This window comes from Nerophis ophidion, linkage group LG04 (genome assembly GCF_033978795.1).
Source record: "Nerophis ophidion isolate RoL-2023_Sa linkage group LG04, RoL_Noph_v1.0, whole genome shotgun sequence".
NCBI lineage: Eukaryota > Metazoa > Chordata > Actinopteri > Syngnathiformes > Syngnathidae > Nerophis > Nerophis ophidion.
This window is the reverse complement of record NC_084614.1, coordinates 23,821,850-23,841,393: the sequence shown is the minus strand read 5'-3', so window position 1 is coordinate 23,841,393 and position 19,544 is coordinate 23,821,850. Positions and strand designations below refer to the sequence as shown.

At 42.6% G+C, this 19,544-nt stretch overlaps 3 protein-coding genes across 13 annotated transcripts in view; 1 reads left to right on the top strand and 2 right to left on the bottom strand.

The window, feature by feature from the left end:
* Positions 1 to 2,683, bottom strand: part of LOC133551150 (lanosterol 14-alpha demethylase) — a 29,423-nt gene extending 26,740 nt beyond the window's left edge. Inside the window, exons 1-3 of one of the 3 annotated variants that reach the window (XM_061897552.1) lie at positions 2,554 to 2,683; positions 1,614 to 1,749; positions 1,399 to 1,497 (exon numbers count right to left, since the gene is read on the bottom strand). In XM_061897552.1, the coding sequence (XP_061753536.1) occupies positions 1,399 to 1,497; positions 1,614 to 1,749; positions 2,554 to 2,582 (264 nt within the window). In that variant the 5' untranslated portion in view covers positions 2,583 to 2,683. Of the gene's footprint in view, positions 1 to 1,398; positions 1,498 to 1,613; positions 1,750 to 2,553 lie in introns of those variants that run through there. The other 2 variants (XM_061897553.1, XM_061897554.1) reach the window with 2 other exon arrangements.
* LOC133551148 (uncharacterized) lies at positions 2,659 to 18,877 on the top strand. Of its 6 annotated transcripts, none has more exons than XM_061897546.1 (5): positions 3,938 to 13,207; positions 13,287 to 16,330; positions 16,466 to 16,517; positions 16,584 to 16,715; positions 16,811 to 18,877. In XM_061897546.1, the coding sequence occupies exon 1, from the start codon at positions 5,052 to 5,054 to the stop codon at positions 8,037 to 8,039; it is 2,988 nt and encodes a 995-aa protein (XP_061753530.1). In that variant the 5' UTR covers positions 3,938 to 5,051; the 3' UTR covers positions 8,040 to 13,207; positions 13,287 to 16,330; positions 16,466 to 16,517; positions 16,584 to 16,715; positions 16,811 to 18,877. The 6 variants fall into 6 exon arrangements, 5 of the variants coding, with proteins under 5 accessions (XP_061753530.1, XP_061753527.1, XP_061753529.1 ...); XM_061897543.1 differs by having other exon boundaries at positions 16,427 to 16,517; XM_061897545.1 differs by lacking the exon at positions 13,287 to 16,330.
* The window catches only part of krit1 (KRIT1 ankyrin repeat containing), a 44,899-nt gene continuing 29,867 nt past the window's right edge, over positions 4,513 to 19,544 (bottom strand). For 3 of the 4 annotated variants that reach the window (XM_061897548.1, XM_061897549.1, XM_061897547.1), the window contains 8 exons: positions 17,047 to 17,154; positions 16,794 to 16,950; positions 16,566 to 16,717; positions 13,028 to 13,194; positions 12,865 to 12,952; positions 12,597 to 12,803; positions 12,398 to 12,514; positions 4,513 to 9,882 (listed from right to left, as the gene is read on the bottom strand). In XM_061897548.1, the coding sequence (XP_061753532.1) occupies positions 9,790 to 9,882; positions 12,398 to 12,514; positions 12,597 to 12,803; positions 12,865 to 12,952; positions 13,028 to 13,194; positions 16,566 to 16,717; positions 16,794 to 16,950; positions 17,047 to 17,154 (1,089 nt within the window). In that variant the 3' untranslated portion in view covers positions 4,513 to 9,789. The remainder of the gene's footprint in view (positions 9,883 to 12,397; positions 12,515 to 12,596; positions 12,804 to 12,864; positions 12,953 to 13,027; positions 13,195 to 16,565; positions 16,718 to 16,793; positions 16,951 to 17,046; positions 17,155 to 19,544) is intronic. The other variant, XM_061897551.1, reaches the window with a different exon arrangement.

The following is a 19,544-nucleotide window of genomic DNA, read 5'->3' as shown; positions in this document are numbered from 1 at the left end:
TACGGAATATGTACTGTTCTGTGCAATCTACTAATAAAAGTATCAATCAATCAAAAAAACAACAACACACGGCATGCTAGCAATGACTGGGCTACGATAGACTGACCATACCTCCTCTTTTCACCGGCTATGTCCTCTTTGCGGGGCTGTCCAGGTGGAGTTTCTTAATGCCTCAAATGTCCGGCATTTTAAGTTATGGTTGTGTGTATTTTCAATGTACGTTCAGGGTTAAGAAGGGGTTAAAAAAAAAAAAAAAAAAAAAAAAAAAAGTGGTGCGTGCAGCGTTAGCATTTGTGAGGGCGGGGCATAGACAGAGAGCGAGAGAGTTATGATAGATGCGCATGCGTCGCCAGACTGCTTTTTACCCATAGTTTAATCAGATTTTATTTTTTATTATCTAGAGCAGGGGTGTCAAAAGTGTGCCCCGGAAGCCATTTGCGGCCCACAGCTAATGTTTTAAAGGCCCACGGCACATTCTAAAAATACTATTAAAATAAACAAAAATATAAACAAAAGTGAAATAAAAAAGCTTAAAGGCTAAATGTAATTTAAAAAAGTTGCAACTTTGACTAATAAAAAAAAGCTGTTTTTATTTCTTTCACAACTGTCATTGCTCAAAACATAATATTGAATCAAAATCAATGTTATTATGAATTATTGACCTATCCAAAATTCCAATTACTTCACATCAAATATTCCACAAAGAAAAATATTTTTGGTGGAAGATTTAGCAAATTTGTTAAATAAATAATCAAACAATGTATATTTTGTTTTTTTCTTACTGTACCGAAAATGAACCGAACCGTGACCTCTGAACCGAGGTATGTACCGAACCGAAGTTTTGTGTACCGTTACACCCCTAGTGGTGCATATTAGTAAGAGTGTTAAAGTTATTTATATCACAACCTTCAGTGTACTCTGTCACCCGGTATGTCTTGCAGTCGTGTACGTGTATCTGCGGAAGCCACATACAAGATGTTGCTGAACTGGCAAGAAGTCTGTACATGTTGAAGAAGGCGTTAAAGGCAATGGCTTCATGACACGCCCTTACTACTGTTATATGTGTAACCACCAGCGGATATTCTCAAGAATGGTTGCGGCTCCCATTGTCTTCTTTATTTTGTGAAACGCGTCAAAATGTAGAGGGCGCTAAAAGTAAAGCCATCATGACACGCCCTCAATATTGCTGTCCAAGAGTGAAAATCGAAGAATGTTGACCTCGGGTGATGTCCGTAAGAGGCTCCGAGAACCGTAACCCAGCGATTGTGCAGCTGAGCTACATCAGAGTGGCCAAAGAGCCGCATGCGGCTCCGGAGCCGCGGGTTGCCGACCGCTGGCATAGAGAGATAATAGACACATTCCTAAAAACAGCTCATTAACAAAAAAGCGTGAACTTACTTTCTCATAAGCATTTTCCAAAAACTCAATAGGACTTTTCCCAAAAGCAATAGCATGGCCGAGGAAAGGCACACTGGAAGGAATGAAAGGTGGATATTTCTGTAAACAAAAAAATTAAAGTAGAAATTTTGCAGAACATTCAAGCAGGGTTTTTTTTTTACGGTACCACATCTTGCAGAACAATATATTCGATAGAATATGCTTGATACACTTACCACATCTTCGTGACAAGTTTGTCTGCGAAGTACTTTGCTGTACAAGTAACCCAAAGTCAGAGTGATGACTGAGGCAGCCAGGACCCCCGAGGTTAGGTTGTCGTTCATTTTGCCAACCGTGTCCACGAGCAGCTTACTGCTCATATGATAAAAGTACATCGACATACTTTAACTCAACTGAAAACCTGGTTTTAATGTCACTTCTTTTTTAGGGTAATAACATCTCACTACGATAATCCAGGACAAGTTGTGGGAAAAGACCGCTGGCGTCGTGCACCCTCCAAGCCTACCTGTTAACGGGTTTCCCGCCCCCCGCCTGACAAATAAAAGCTCACGATTGGCTGCTGTTTCCGTGTCGCTTAAACAACGCCATCTGTGATTGGCTGCTTCCGTCTGAACTGATGTGGGGCTATATGATGTCACATCGTTTACTTTAAAGGCCTACTGAAACCCACTACTACCCACCACGCTGTCTGATAGTTTATATATCAATGATGAAATATTAACATTGCAACACATGCCAATACGGCCTTTTTAGTTTGCTAAATTACAAATTTAAATTTCCCGGGAGTTTCTTCTTGAAAACGTCGTGTAATAAGGACGTGTACGCAAGACGTAACGAGTTTTTAGGAAGTATAAGCGCTGCACACACTCAGCTAAAAGTCGTCTGCTTTAACCGCATAATTACACAGTATTTTGGACATCTGTGTTGCTGAATCTTTTGCAATTTGTTCAAGTAATATTGGAGAAGTCACAGTAGAAAGATGGAGTTGGGAAGCCTTAGTCTTTAGCCACACAAACACACGTTGTTTCCTTGTTTAAAATTCCTGCAGGTGAAACTTTCCTATGGATCAGAGCGCGGTCAAGCAAACATGAATCACGACGGAATGTCAACCAGCAGGTTTCAGTGAGAAAATTGTGGTAAAAAGTCGCTTCTTACCGGCGAAAAGCTGAGCTTGTGCCGCCCATAAAGCTGCCGTCGACTCCCCTGAGACACTGCGCGTCAAGACACCCGTGGATGTACACCTCCGACTATCAGGTACTATTTAACTCACTAAAACACTAGTAAAACAATAGAAAGATAAGGGATTTCCCAGAATTATCCAAGTAAATGTCTCTAAAAACATCAGAATCCGTCCCAAAACAATCGCGTTTTTTTTGTTTTTTTTCTAGTCCGTCGCTATTAATATCCTCAAATACGAATCTTTCATCCTCGCTCAAATTAATGGGGAAATTGTGGTTTTCTCGGTCTGAATAGCTGTTTTTGTTGGAAGCTCCCATTAAAAACAATGCGAGGATGTGAGGAGCCATCAACATGTGATGTCATCGTCTGCGACTTCCGGCAGAGGCAGGGCTTTTCTCAGCACTGAAAGTTGCAAACTTTATCGTGGATGTTCTCTACTAAATCCTTTCAGCAAAAATATGGCAATATCGCGAAATGCTAAACAAGAAAATCTCATTTCAGTAGGCCTTTAACAAATGAACAAAATATTCTAAACATAAAATAATCAAATATGTTTAATACGAAGAACTACGTTGTGGTATTTTTCGAACACAAATATCCTTTACCTAGTGGGTGTCATTTGCTAGCGCCAGTCAAACATGTCCAACATTAAGGTAAAACAATAATACATTACGCAATATAAAGACGATAACACTTTTTGTAGTTTGAGTCAAAAATCCTGTAGTTTATGTATTAGCTTAAAGGCCTACTGAAATGATAGAGGCCTACTGAAATGAGATTTTCTTATTTAAACGGGGATAGCAGGTCCATTCTATGTGTCATACTTGATCATTTCGCGATATTGCCATATTTTTGCTGAAAGGATTTAGTAGAGAACATCGACGATAAAGTTCGCAACTTTTGGCCGCTAATAAAAAAGCCTTGCCTGTACCGGAAGTAGCAGACGATGTGCGCGTGACGTCACGGGTTGCAGGGTTCCACACATTTTTTATAATCATAGCCCCCAGCAGCAAGTGCAATTCGGACCGAAAGAGCGACGATTTCCCCATTAATACGAGCGAGGATGAAAGATTCGTGGATGAGGAAAGTTTGAGTGAAGAAAAAAGAAAAAAAAAAGGCGACGGCTCCAGGCGACGGCAGTGTGAGCGATTCAGATGTTATTAGACACATTTACTTGGATAATTCTGGAAAATCCCTTATCTGCTTATTGTGTTAAGTGTTTTAGTGTGATTATAAAGTCATACCTGAAAGTCGGAGGGCTGCGGTGAACGCCAGTGTCTCAGAGGAGACAAAATCACAGCTGCCTGTTTGACAGCTGCAGGAGGAGGTCGCATAATCCACTCGTCTCCGGTAAGAGCCGACTTAATATCACAATTTTCCCATCCAAAAACTTGCTGGTTGACGTAGAGAAACATGTTCGCTTGACCGCTCTGTGTTAAAACTTCACAAAGAAACACCGGCTGTGTTTCGGTTGCTAAAGGCAGCTGCAATCCACCGCTTTCCACCAACAGCATTGTTCTTTATAGTCTCCATTATTAATTGAACAAATTGCAAAAGATTCAGCAATACAGATGTCCAAATTACTGTGTAATTATGCGATGAAAAGAGACGACTTTTAGCCGTAAGTGGTGCTGGGCTAATATGTCCGCTACAACCCAAGACGTCACAAACGCGTTATCATACAGGTCATCATTCCGCGACGTTTTCAACAGGAAACTCCGCGGGAAATTTAAAATTGCAATTTAGTAAACTAAAAAGGCCGTATTGGCATGTGTTGCAATGTTAATATTTCATCATTGATGTATAAACTATCAGACTGCGTGGTCGGTAGTAGTGGGTTTCAGTAAGCCTTTAATGAACAATGCTGGCAGTCTTGTTGCTAAATATTAGTAAGCGAAATATATTGGTGTAAATTCATTAATTAAAGCAAATGTATTAATTATTGACCAGAACATTCAATTTATTAAAACAATTATTAAATAAATGTATTTACACAGACATGAAAAGAAAGACATGATTTGTCAAAATGCACAGTAATGTTGTAAGTAAAAAAAAACAAGATATTACTACAAACCCCGTTTCCATGAGTTGGGAAATTGTGTTAGACATAAATATAAACGGAATACAATGATTTGACAGTGACACGGACACAGAGAAGGCTCAAACAGACCACCTTGACTGGGGAGGCATGGGAAGTGAAGTGCAATTGCGGAAAGATCTGCAAAGGTGCAAGAGGGCTCAAAATACACCAGAGCAAAGCCAAGGACAAGGCCAAGTGTGGACAGGGACGGACACAGGCACACCGCTCAGACGAACAGTCTGGTGAGACGCAGGAGAACCCTAGGCAGGAAGCAAACCATAGTCCTAGAGATCTCTCAGTGCTTGCAATCCCCCAAAACCCCACAAGGACAACCTCAAATGCCATCCCAGAAAGCCCACCCCAGCCAACGAAGGAAAGAATCAAGTGGCCTAAGATGAGTGAGACCAAGGAGTGGTCCATGCTCGATGAAGATCTGGAAAGGGTGCTTGAAATGGTTCAAGCAGGTTCAGTAGAAAGGAAGGTGGATTCACTCACAGCCATCACCTACAACTTGGGAAAAGAGCGGTTTGGAACAGTGCCAAGGAGAGAGAACAAAGACAGACCAGAAAAGCAGGAAAACAGAAGAGAAAGAAAGATCAAACAAATTCGGAAGGAGATTAAAACCCTGAGAAAGCAATTCAAATTGGCAAGCATGGAAGAAAAGGAAGGTATAAAAGAACTGACAGCCAGCCTCCGCGAGCAGCTCATCAGGCTGAGAAGGGCTGAAGGGCAAAGGCAAAGGCGGAAAAGGCAGGAAGCTGCACGAGCCCAGTTCATAAAAGACCCCTATCGCTTCACCAAGTCACTTTTGGGAGAGACGAGGTCAGGGACTCTAACAAGTTCTAAGGAGGAGGTGGAGGAGTTTGTTGAAGAGACATTCAGTGACCCTTCAAGAAACAATGCCCTACCAGGAAATCTCGGGCTTGGTACCATCAGTCCACCAACATCCTCCCTCAGCACAGAATATCCATCATGGAGAGAGGTTCAAGAGGTTGTCAAGCACGCAAGATCAGCTTCTGCCCCAGGTCCCAGCGGTATACCCTACAAAGTATACAAGAAATGCCCTAAGCTCCTACACAGGCTGTGGAAGCTTATGCGGGTTATATGGGCCAAAGGAACCGTACCAACAAGCTGGAGAAGGGCAGAAGGGTGCTTTGTGCCGAAAGAACGGGGATCCACAAAGATCAGCCAGTTCCGAACCATTTCCTTGCTAAGTGTGGAGGGGAAAATCTTCTTTTCAGTGCTGGCCAAAATAATGAGCTCCTTTATGACCCGGAATGGATATATTAACACCTCTATCCAGAAGGGCGGTATCGAAGGGTTCTCCGGGTGCCTGGAGCATACAGGGCTCCTCAGCCAACTTATCCAAGAAGCAAAGGAGAAGAAAGGCAACCTAACAGTAGTCTGGCTTGATTTTGCTAATGCATATGGGTCAATTCCCCATAACGTGATCCAAGTGGCTATGGACCATTACCACATCCCACATCACATCCAGGGGATGATCACCAGCTACCTGGGAGACATCAAGCTACGATTCCAAGCAGCCATGTTCACAACTAAATGGCAGCCAGTGGAGAAGGGAATAGTGACAGGGTGCACCATCTCTCCCATCTTGTTTGTCATGGGAATGAACCTGATCATCTCTGCAGCGATCATAAAGTCAAGAGGACCAAAGACTGCAGCAGGAAGTCAACAACCAGCAATCAGGGCATTCATGGATGATCTTACCGTGATAACACCAACTCACGTGCAGGCGAGATGGGTCCTGGCGGAACTGGATCGTATGGCTACTTGGGCAAAGATGATCTTCAAGCCCAAGAAATCAAGGTGTCTGGTGATCCAAAAGGGAAAAACAACGGGAAAGTTCAAGTTGCTTGTTCAGGGGGAAGCAATCCCAAACATCCAAGGGAACCCTATTAAATGCCTTGGAAAGTGGTATGATGATTCCATGACGGATAAAAACAGCATCTCCAGCACCGAAAATCAGGTTGAAGAATGGTTGAAAAGGATTGACAAGTCTGGTCTGCCTGGGAAATACAAGTGCTGGATCTACCAGCACGGCTTACTCCAAAGACTTATGTGGCTTCTCACCGTGTACGAAGTGGCGATAACAACAGTTGAAGGGTTGGAGAGGAAGCTCAACAAGCACCTTCGGAAATGGTTGGGGATACCCCCGAGCTTTACATCTACGGGGCTCTACATAAGGTCGGGCCAGCTCCAGCTCCCCCTGTCTTCAGTTCTGGAGGAGTTTAAAGTCGCAAAATGCAGACTTTCCCTGACGTATAGGGACTCCCAAGATCGGCTGATCAGGGAAGCTGGAATAAGAACAAGATCTGGCAGGAAGTGGGCCGCTAGCACTGCTATTGCCCAGGCAGAATCATCTCTCAGGACCAAAGATACCATCGGAAGCCTCTGCACTGGAAGACAGGGTCTAGGAACATCACATTTCCAGCAGTGGTCCAAGTCCACTCCCAGGGAAAGGAGGACCTTGATTCAGGATGAAGTCCGAAACCTTGAGGAAGAAGGAAGGAGAGCTAAAGCCATCGAGCTCGCAACCCAAGGTGCCTGGACAAGGTGGAACCTTCCCAAGAGGAACGTGACGTGGAGTGAACTGTGGAGGCTGGAGCCGTTTCGTATCTCATTCCTGCTTCGAGCAGTATATGACACCCTGCCGACCCCAGTCAACTTGCATAGGTGGGGAATGAGGGAGGACCCGCTGTGCAGGTTGTGTGGCGGTAAAGGAACTATGGCGCACATTCTGTCTGGGTGCAAAACAGCATTGACCCAGGGAAGATACAGGTGGCGCCATGACAAGGTGTTGGCAATGCTCGCAGACATCTTGGAGCAAGAGAGGAGAAAGAAACATCCAGCCAAAACAAAACCATTGCTGAGCACCATCACCTTCGTGAAAGAGGGTCATAGACCAGTTGTCCAAGGCCAAGCCAACCAAAACCTCTTGCAGTTGGCCCAGGGATGGGAGATGGAGGTCGACCTGGGGCGGAAGCTCCTCTTCCCAGAGGCAGTACTGTCCACCACTCTGAGACCAGACATAGTCTTGTGGTCCCCAGAGGGAAAGAAAATCATCATGGTGGAGCTTACTGTCCCATGGGAGGAGGGATGTGAGGAAGCGGCAGAGAGGAAGGAAACAAAGTACCAACAACTTGTCCAGGACTGCCGGGACAAGGGGTGGACAGCATGGCTGATGACAGTGGAAGTTGGTTGTCGAGGATTCCCTGCGCAATCTGTGTGGAATATGATGACAAAGGTTGGATTGAGAGGTCACTTGAGAAAAACAGCCGTTCGTAGGCTGGGAGAAGCGGCGGAGAGAGCCTCCTGTTGGCTCTGGCATAAAAGAGAGGACAATAGCTGGAAGCCTGGATGAGAGGAGCAGTGATCTGGCCAATCACTGCTGACCCACCAACCGGAGAGTGTTGTGGTTAAGGGTCGAAACACTCTGTGAACGTTGGGGACCACCTGATGACCTCTTGTCCAGGCCAAAGCTTTATCCATTAGAAATGGATTATAATAGCATCTTTGATGTATTTGCAAACTGCAAATCCTTTTCAACCCATATTCAGTTGAATATGCTACAAACACACTATGCTACTTTTTCCAAATAATCATTAACTTTGGAATTTGATGCCACAACACGTGGCTTTAAAGAAGTTGGGAAAGGTGGCAATAAATACTGATAAAGTTGAGGAATGCTCATCAAACACTTATTTGGAACATTCCACAGATTTGCAGGCTAATTGGGAACAGGTGGGTGCCATGATTGGGTATAAAAGCAGCTTCCGTGAAATGCTAAGTAATTCACAAACAAGGATCGGGCAGGCGTCAGCAATTTGTAAGCAAATTGTCGAATAGTTTTAGAACAACATTTCTCAACGAGCTATTGCAAGGAATTTAGGGATTTTAGGGAAGTTTTGTTGTACTTGTTGCAATGACAATAAAGACCTACCTACCAAACTACCTAACATCTACGGTCCATAAAATCATCAAAAGGTTCAGAAAATCTGGAGAAATTTCTGCACGTAAGCGATGATATTGCAGACGTTTGATCCCTCAGGCGGTACTGCATCAAAAACCGACAATGTGTAAAGTATATCACCACATAGGCTCAGGAACACGTCATAAAACCACTGTCAGCAACTACAGTTGGTCGCTATATCTGTAAGTGCAAGTTAAAACTCACTATTCAAAGCGAAAGCCATTTATCAACAACACCCAGGAACACCGCCAGCTTCGCTGGGCCCGAGCTCATCTAAGATGGACTGATGCAAAGTGGAAAAGTGTTCTGTGATCTGACAAGTCCACATTTCAAATTATATTTGGAAACTGTGGACGTGGTGTCCTTCGGAACAAAGAGGAAAATAACCATCCGGATTGTTATAGGCGCAAAGTTCAAAAGCCAGCATCTGTGATGGTATGGGTGTGCATTAGTGCCCAAGACATGGGTAACTTACACATCTGTGAAGGCACCATTAATACTGAATGGTCCATACAGGTTTTGGAGCAACATATGTTGTCATCCAAGCAACGTTATCATGGACGCCCCTGCTTATTTCAGCAAAACAATGCCAAGCCACGTGTTACAACAGCGTGACTTTGTAGTAAAATAGTGCGTGTACTTTCCTGGCCCGCCTGCAGTCCAGGCAGGTCTCCCATCGAAAATGTGTGGCGCATTATGAAGCGTAAAATACGACAACAAGACCCCAGACTGTTGAACAACTTAAGCTGTACATCAAACAAGAAAGGTAAAGAATTCCACTTTCAAAGCTTCAACAATTAGTTTCCTCAGTTCCCGATTGTTTATCGAGTGTTGTTAAAAGAAAATGTGATGTAACACAGTGGTGAACATGCCCTTTCCTAACTACTTTGGCACGTGTTGCAGCCATGAAATTCTAAGTTAATTATTATTTGAAAAAAAATAACGTTTGTGTTTGAACATCAAATATGTTGAAAAGGATTTGCAAATCATTGTATTCCGTTTTTAGTTACATCTAACACAATTTCTTAACTCATATGGAAACGGGGTTTGTACATTATTGCAGTCAGTTGTGTTTTTTTCAGCGCAGAAATCTCTTTTTGGCAGCACTGTCATCTTTGAATGTTCTTGCACCAACGATTCATCAGCCGTAAGCGTATTTGTCTGCTGCAGCACCTTTGTCGTTGGGAGTCATCTGTCCGCTCAGCTTCATTAAAAGCTTCACAATGAGGCCAGCCTGTCAGGAAATACAATAAGAAACGTCAGTCTAAATAAGTGTTTTAATACTTAATTATTAGTGCATCCGGAAAATATTCACAGCGCTTTACTTTTTCCACATTTTATGTTACAGCCTTATTCCAAAATATAATAAGTTCAATTTTGTCTTCAAAATTCAACACACAATAGCCTAAAATAATGACATAAAAAATATTCATTTTCTAATTTTGCGACGTAATTAAATAGAAGAAACTAAGAAATCTCATGGACGAAAGTATTCACAGTCTTTGTCATGAAAGTTAAAAGTGAGCTCAGAGGTATCCTGTTTCAACGGATCATCCTTGAGATGTTCCTAATGATTAAGTGGAGTCCACCTGGGATAAATGATGGTTTGGAAAGGCGCACATCTGTCTATATACAGTACAGGGCGGCATAGCTCGGTTGGTAGAGTGGCCGTGCCAGCAATTTGAGGGTTGCAGGTTCGATTCCTGCTCCCGCCATCCTAGTCATTGCCATTGTGTCCATGGGCAAGACACTTTACCCACCTGCTCCCAGTGACACCCACACTGGTTCAAATGTAACTTAGATATTGGGTTTGACTATGTAAAGTGCTTTGAGTCACTAGATAAAAGCGCTATATAAATATAATTCACTTCACACTTAGTTTCACTACAAAAAGTTCCCAAACTTGACAAAGCATGGCAGAGCACAAACCAAGCATAAAGTCAAAGAAATTGGTTGTAGACTTTTGACACAGGATTGTCTCCAGGTAAAAATCTGGGGAAGGGTAGAGAAAAATATTTGCTGCCTTGAAGATCCCGATGAGCACAGTGGCCTCCGTCATCCATAAATGGAAGAAGTTTGGAATCACCAGGACTCTTCCTAACGCTGGCCTACAGTCTAAACTGAGAAGGGCCCTAGTCAGGTTAAGTGACCAAGAAACCAATGGTCGCTCTGTCAGAGCTACAGCGTTTCTCTGTGGAGAGAGGAGAACCTTCCAGAAGGACAATCATCTCATCATGCCAAAATGCACTTAAAAAAAACTCAGACAGTGAAAAACGTGAATGCCAGGTGTTATGTTTAGAAGAAACAAAGCACGGCTCATCACCAGGCCAATACAATTCCTACATTGAAGCCTGGTGGGGATGCTTTTCAGAAGCAGGAATTCCATCCATCCATCCATCTTCTTCTGCTTATCCGAGGTTGGGTCACGGGGGCAGCAGCCTAAGCAGGGAAGCCCAGACTTACCTCTCCCCAGCCACTTCGTCCAGCTCTTCCTGGGGGATAACGAGGCTATCCCAGGCCAGCTGAGAGACATAGTCTTCCCCAACGTGTCCTGGGTCTTTCCCGTGGCCTCCTACCGGTCGAATGTGCCCTAAACACTTCCCTAGGGAGGCGTTTGGGTGGCATCCTGACCAGATGCCCGGACCACCTCATCTGGCTCCTCTTGATGTGGAGGAGCAGCAGCAGCTTTACTTTGAGCTCCTACCGGATGGCAGAGCTTCTCACCCTATCTCTAAGGGAGAGCCCCGCCACCCGGCGGAGGAATCTCATTTCGGCCACTTGTACCCGTGATCTTGTCCTTTCGGTCATAACCGAAAGCTCATGACCATAGGTGAGGATGGGAACGTAGATCGACCGGTAAATTGAGAGCTTTGCCTTCCGGCTCAGCTCCTTCTTCACCACAACGGATTGATACAGCGTCCGCATTACTGAAGACACTGCACCGATTCGCCTGTCGATCTCACAATCCACTCTTCCATCACTGTTGAACAAGACTCCGAGATACTTGAACTCCTCCACTTGGGGCAGGGTCCCCTTCCCAACCCGGAGATGGCACTCCACCCTTTTCCGGGAGAGAACCATGGACTCGGACTTGGAGTGCTGATTCTCATCCCAGTCGCTTCACGAACCGATCCAGTGAGAGCTGAGGATCCTGGCCAGATGAAGCCATAAGGACTACATCATCTGCAAAAAGCAGAGACCTAATCCTGCAGCCACCAAACCGGATCAACTCAACGCACTGCCTGCACCTAGAAATTCTGTCCATAAAAGTTATGAACAGAATCGGTGACAAAAGGCAGCCCTGGTGTAGTCCAACCCTCACTGGAAACGTGTCCGACTTACTGCCGGCAATGCGGACCAAGCTCTGACACTGATCGTACAGGGAGCTGACCGTCACAATCACACAGTTCGATACCCCATACTCTTTGAGCACTCCCCACAGGACTTCCCGAGGGACACGGTCGAATACTTTCTCCAAGTCAGGACCCGTCCCCCCCACCCGAAGGTGGAAGGAAGCTACCCTCTCGTCCACCGGGTTGAACTCCAACGTGCAGGCTTTGTAATTGCTGCCAAAAGGTGCATCAGCCATGTGTAGAGTAAAAGGTGTGAATACTTATTTCTTAGTTTCTTATTTTCGATAAATTTCAAAAAGTTCTTAAAATGTTTCACATTGGAATGTCATACTTTCTGAGTGCACTGTAATTTGGTGTTGAACAGAACCGGAGAGAGGATGTTATAGAGACTGTTACCTGTTTTGTGTGCACGATGAAATTCATTTTGTTCTCACCGCTGTGTATTTGGAAATACTGGTCGGCCTGTCCCAGTTGCCACATGAATGTGCCGTACTCTAAACTGATGAGAAGCGCCTGTGGGTTCATGGACGAAACAATATTGACCACCCCAAATAAAAAGTCCAAACTAACAACCTCAATTGAGATGACAAGACACCTTGGTCTCCATATTCATGAGGTGCAGGCCCTTTGTGTTGACGCCGACATAGACGCGGATGACTTTGTGGTTGCTGGCGCTGGCCTTGGTGTACACCTGACCTGTGAAGAAAGCTGCTCCGTAGGTGGGGATGTCCCAGCAGTTCTGCAGGAAGAGTCGCTGCAGGTGGTGCATCTCCTTGCTCACGCCCTCGCTGGTACTCAGTGCCTGGACAACAGATAGATTAAGGCTCAGAGCTTAAAAAAGAGGTCTTCTGATGAAAACCTACTTTGTACTCATGGAGAATCCTGTTGGTCCAGTGGTACGCTTTGCTTTTCACCTTTAATATCGGCACAATGGACTTCAGGTTTTCCTCACTGTTAGGAAACGGCACTTTACTAAAAAGCAGTGCTACTGTGACAGCAACAATTGTACAAATGGAGTTTCCGTACTTGAGGAAGCCCTGCTTATGTTTCTTGCTCTCGTAGTTGCCATAGATGATCTGCAGCAGGAAGCTAGCCAGCGTGATCAGTTTGCTGTCCGGCGCCGGAAAGAAGCCCTTCAGGAGTGAGTGGCGAGCCTCGTCGAAGAGTATGAGGATGGCCAGCGGATCCTCCACCTGGGACAGGAAGGTGAAATGCAGGATTTGCAGCTGGAACAGCTTCCGCTCTGCTGGTGTTTCCTAAATGGCTACCACAATATCATTTAAAGAATGACAGGGCCCCTTCCTGCTCCATCACTGTTAAGGATAAGTGACTGTTCGCTGTTGCAAAAAAGCTAAGTATCGTTCTGTGTGCTTCTAATTCTTTTACAGCTTTCTTTACTCCTTCCCAAACATACTTAGTAGGCTTATTTAACTTGCAAATCACCTGATCTTTGTGTCACCGCCCCGCTCTCAGCTAGCTAGCTGCTAAGCTAACGAAGCTAGTGCAGAGAAGGCGGCGTCGGTATGAAGGAATCTGCTCCCTGCTCTTCGTGCACCATTCTCATGGATAGGTTGGCTCTGCAAGAGGGCCGTGTCTGCCAGTTAGAGCAGAGTAATCTTGTAACTTTAGATGTTGCGGACACATCTGTTAGCGTTAGCTCTAGCAAGCTAACCAGCCCAGCTTATAGCAGCCCTAAGCGGCCTGTAAGCAACAGTGAACCAGTTGAGACGCATAATAGATTAAGCCCTTTAGCTAGTCCTACACCCCAATCAACTAGGCACCACACTTTAGTCATAGGGAACTCCATTACCCGAAACATAAAGCTTAGCAAACCAGCCACAATTAAGTGTATTCCCGGGGCCACAGCACCTGATATTGAAGTTAATCTTAGGGAGCTAACTCGCAATAGGCCAGGTAAACACGTACAACAAGCTAATTTCTTCAAACTTATGATTAAAATTCAAAAAAATTATTCTGGCAAATCTAGAAAATCTATAGAATCAAATTTAAATCTTATTTCAAAAGTGGTTTTTAACCTATATAAAACATGTAATCAAAATTCTAAAATTATTCTTATTCAAGAAAAATTACTAATGATGTTCCATAAATTATTTTTTTGATTTTTTTCAAAAACATTCGAATCAGCCAGTTTTTTTCCTAATTTTTTTTCGGTTGAATTTTGAATTTTAAAGAGTCGAAATTGAAGATAATCTATGTTTCAAGATTTTATTTTATTTTTTTTTTCGGGTTTTCTCCTCTTAAACCGTTCAATCAAGTGTTTTTTTCATAATTTATTCTCTACAAAAAAGCTTCCGTAAAAGAAATGAAAAAATGTACGACGGAATGACAGACAGAAACACCCATTTTTTATATATATATACCTACACACAGTATATATATAGATTTGTTTATTAAAGGTAAATTTAGCAAATTGGCTATTTCTGGCAATTTATTTAGGTGTGTATCAAACTGGTAGCCCTTCGCATTAATCAGTACCCAAGAAGTAGCTCTTGGTTTCAAAAAGGTTGGGACCCCTGTCCTACGGTGTGTAAATGGGATAAAACAAACATGTTTACTTGACCCACTTCCTGGGAAACTTATCAAGGAACTGTTTGTAATATTAGGACCATCCATCCATCCATCTTCTATCGCTTTTCCCTTTTGGGGTTGCGGGGGGTGCGGGACCATCAGTGCTAAATATTATTAACTTATCACTTTCCTCTGGCACTGTTCCCCTAGCATTTAAAAAATAAGTTATATATCCTCTGCTCAAAAGACCTAACCTCAATCCTGACATCATGATAAACTACCACCTTCCGTTTATTTCGAAAATCCTCCAAAAAATTGTTGCACAACAACTAAATGAACACCTAGCATCTAACAATCTCTGTGAACCCTTTCAATCCGGTTTCAGGGCAAATCACTAAATGGTGACAGCCCTCGCAAAAATGACTAATGATCTATTGTTAACTATGGATGCTGATGCGTCATCCATGTTGCTGCTTCTTGATCTTAGCGCTGATTTCGATACCGTCGATCATAATATTTTATTTGAGCATATGGGGACGTCTCTGCGCTGCTGACCTGTGTCCACTTAAGGTGATGCTGGCCCCACTATGGACTGGACTCTCACACTATTATGTTACTGTACATTCAATCAATCAATCAATGTTTATTTATATAGCCCCAAATCACAAATGTCTCAAAGGACTGTACAAACCATTGAGTTTTTTCTTGCCCTGATGTGGGATCTGAGCAGAGGATATTGGTGTGGCTTGTGCAGCCCTTTGAAACACTGATTTGATTTAGGGCTATACAAGTAAACTTTGATTGATTCAAGGATAATCGCAGCAAATTTTCGTCGACATAGTCACTGTTTGCTGCGGCGAGCAGAACTGGTCTTATCTTAACATAATGGTTTTATCCAAGGTGGGAGAAATGTTTGAGAATTTAGTTTGAATTAAATAACTGTTAATTGGGTCCAAAACATGCATTTAATTGAATACTGAATCAAATTCTGCTAAGACCACTTATTTAGCCAGGGATGGATGCCCCTCCCCTGCAAACAGTTGTTCAAAAATGTCTTGCTAAGATGAAGAATGAAGAGTCATGAGATAATTATTTTAAATGCAAATAGGGATGGGTACTGTTCAAATTTGAACTGATAGTAAATGAGAATCGATACCGGTACTCAACAGTTCCAAATGTTGGTGTTTTTGTGTGTGTCAAAATATATTGTTTTTGATGATAAAATCACATTTTTATTGCAAACATTCAAAAATGAGCCTATTATGATAACTGCTGTCCAGTTGTTATTTCTTGTTTAATTTTGACAGAAAATGGATGGATCTCTGAGTCTCCGTTACAGTTGCAAGTCCAAGACGTTAGATGGCAGTCATCAATTCTTAATGATGTGTTGGCCAATCAGTTCAGTCTTGCTGGATCTAATTTTGGTTGCTTCCTAAAAAGTGTTAAAAACTGTAAGTATTAAGTTATTATTACGCACAACCTGTTTGAATGTAGCCAGCATCTTATTTGTAGTTTTCGTTAACAAATTTGGAGGTATAAAAATCGCCATTTAAAATCACTAATGCTCACCAATAAATTGTCGATAGCAAAGCCAATGGGTATTAGCGTTAAGCTGTCACATTTTTAGAAAAGTTGCGCCTTATCTTACTTGCGTTGGAGTGCTTTTTGTCACTTTTTTTGTTAGCATTTCTTATCATTACCTTGAGGTGTTTTGGCTGAGTCTGCTCTCAGTGCTGCTAAAGTGATCGCCGAGTGCCAAAGCGCGAAGATCAACCGGCCGTGACGTCACGCGCAACCAAGGTACTAGAACATAACACCGTTGGATTTAGTGGAGCGGAGGGGCTCAGCGGGTAGAGTGGCCACCCAGAAACTTGAGAGTTCCTGGTTTCATTCCAGCTTCTGCCATCTTATCACTGCCGTTGTGTCCTTGAACAGGACACTTCACCCACCTTGCTCCCAGTGCCACCTTTACGTGAATCGGTGCAAGGTAGTACTGGCAGGATTTGGTCGGTACCCATCCCTAAATGAAAGTTACCTTTTTCTCAATTTCTAGAGGCAGGCGAACATCCCGCCGGAGGAAGAGTTGGGGCGTCTCTCTCTGAGGGTCCAGCACCGTCAGATCCGTCACTATCTCAGTCCAGATGCGCAGGTGCTGCAGGGGCTTGTGATACGGCTTCAACTGCAGGTCTGTGTGCATGTTTGATATCAGCGACACAGCCATTCCGACGCATCAAAGTTAAAATAAAAAAATAGCGTGACTCACGGAGGTTCTCCGAGCAGATCCAGATGGTGAAGTACTGCTGAGTGTCCTGGGAAAGACGCATGCCCTCCATGATCTGCTGCACCGTGGTGTTATTGCCGTGCTTCAGCTCCACGGAGCGATACGAGCCGTCCATGCGGTAGATGCGCACCTTCTCGTACTGTACGGTCCAAACCAAAAATACTTTCAACTTTCCAGTGAACCTACTACAGGAAGCGCCTTGCTGTGGTGGGTTACAAACTCCAGTGTTACTCACAGGTTTGCTGCTGGCCTGCTGCAAAAGCTTCACCGTCTCCTCCCATTCGTTCTGTTTGTTCTCCTGGCACACTTGCATTGGCGATCGCTTCTGCTGGTCTTCAATGTGCTAATTCAATATAACGAGAGGTTACATAAGTTACAACTTAATGTACACTACCTTGATTAGAATTTATCCTCACTATTTGGACATACAAAAAAAACCCAAAGCTCTTATTAAGATGGACAGTTGGGAATACCATCAGCAAAAACATGGCAGGTAACTCCTAATTAGGGTTTTCATGATACCAACATTTCTGTAGTCGATATCGATACTTACAAACTCTCCCGAACTTAGATACAATAAAGAAAAATACTGAAGTCATGTACTTTTAAATTCACTTCTTAGTTAAAACTAGGGATGATGTTCGAAAACCAGTTCTCCAATTGTTGGATAGGAAAAGAACCAATTCCATGGATTCAAATCCCGTTTCGAGAAACGGTTCATGTTATCAAAGATTTGGTTCTTTATTTGAATCCGGTGTCAAGAGGAAATGACGCAGCTCAGTCATTCGGCGGCAGATACAGAAGCAGCAACAACAATGGACCTGAAAAAACGCTCCTAGGCATGGCTTCACTTTAGTAAGAAATACGACGAGAAAATGCCTATCTGCAATTATTGCCAGGCTTCGCTTTCCTGTAAAGGGAGCAGTACAACAAACATGTTAAAACATGTTCAGGCCGTACATAACCTGAAGGTTAGAGAAACGTGTTGTCTTCGACACATGGAGAAGCAGTGACAGATGACGAAGCACGCCCCTCTTCCTCTGCTTCAACCGGCAGTCCCACTGATAATGCCGGTGAGTAACTAATGTTAACGGCTGCCGGTTCATTTCCATATATGCTCACTTGTAGCCTTCAGGTTAAAAAAACGTTACCTCTTATTACAACCAGGACTGCAATAATGTTAGCTAGACTAACTTCAGTGGCTAACGGTAACGTTAGCCTTTTTGTTTTTTGTCTGATAACATAAACAGTATCTTGTAGCCTACACCACTTCAGAGTTTGCAGGTCTGTCTAATAAACTAGTGCTTGCAAGATGTGAATTAAGATAATGTTAATGTTATCTTATTTGAGATGATTACATTCATGACAGCCAGAGTGACAAGGGCAGTGTTTGCTCTGTTTATTTTATTATTTTTTTAAATAAAATAAAATGTGAGCTTTTGTTAAACCAAGTATTGTGTTTTTTTTTCATATATAACAACCGATCTGGATTTGATAAGGAATCGGTTCGATAAGAGGATTCGATAATGGCATCGAAATCGATAATTTCTTAAACATAATCCCTTTAAAACGGTTTCAAGGTGACAAGAGTTTAAGATCACTGTGCTTTTTGCACAGAATTCAAATTGCACTATCAGCTGCCAAGAGGTTACAATACATTAAAAAAGAACAGTGGCTTATAGCCTCACACTGTTGCAAAATAAACAATACTGTGCTTATAAATATGATCATAAATAAGTCAACTATTTTACATTCTAAAAAGAACAGCCTTGGCCTGGAGCTTTCAAGTATATTAAACAAAACATACTGTTCTTAACATTCTTTCATTATAGCGGTAGTGTGACGTCATTATGTAATTTGTAATGAAATAAGTTAATTAAAAGGTTAACATATTCATAGACAAACGTGTTTATTCGTTATGACTATCAACAGTTCTGTCTTTTTTCATTACGCCTTTCATTTTAGCTCTATTTTTCCTTTTGTTTTTTTTATTTATACAATGTGCGACTGGCTCATTAAAAAAAGATCCTGCTTTCCTGGTTAAATAAATAAAGCAGTGTCTCTAAGTTGTGTTTTCTTAGCACTTATAGATGTGATAAAGGTTGGTTTGCAAGTTTCTATAAGTTTTCTCCAATCCTGGACTTGTGGTGGCGGAGCTCAGCTTTTACTTATGCAAAGAATGCTTCCATGACCGCTCTTGTTTGATTACCAAATGACGCAAGGTACACCTCTCTCTCACTTTTAATATGTCCCTTTACTCGCCAAATAGAGCGACAAAATCTCTAAAGACAATTTCTGCTACATCTTATTCTTTGGCAAACAAGGCACGTATGAGGTGTGTTAAGTGGAGTTTTGCCACACGTTCAATCTAATTTTATGAGCATAGGTGTGACTGGCATAGTATAATACACTAGGGCAGGACGATTATGGCAAAAATAATAATCACGATTATTTCAATTGATATTGTAATTATGATTAATAACACAAATATTCATTAATTTTAAAAACATGAGTATTTATTGTAACACAAACGCAACTGTAACTATAATTTAGAAGAAGAACTGATATAAATTAATAACAAAAAATCACAAGTAAAATAATAAAAGTAATAACAATAAGTATAAATAACAGTAGCAATTAGGGGTGTGGGAAAAAAATCGAATCAAATACGTTGTGCGATTCAGAATTGATTCTCTCTTTTCTTTTTTTTTAAAATTGTTATCAATCCAACAA

Coding starts and splice junctions, on each gene's coding strand:
- LOC133551148 (XM_061897544.1), top strand. CDS start 5,052: ATGAGTGAGACCAAGGAGTGGTCCATGCTCGATGAAGATCTGGAAAGG.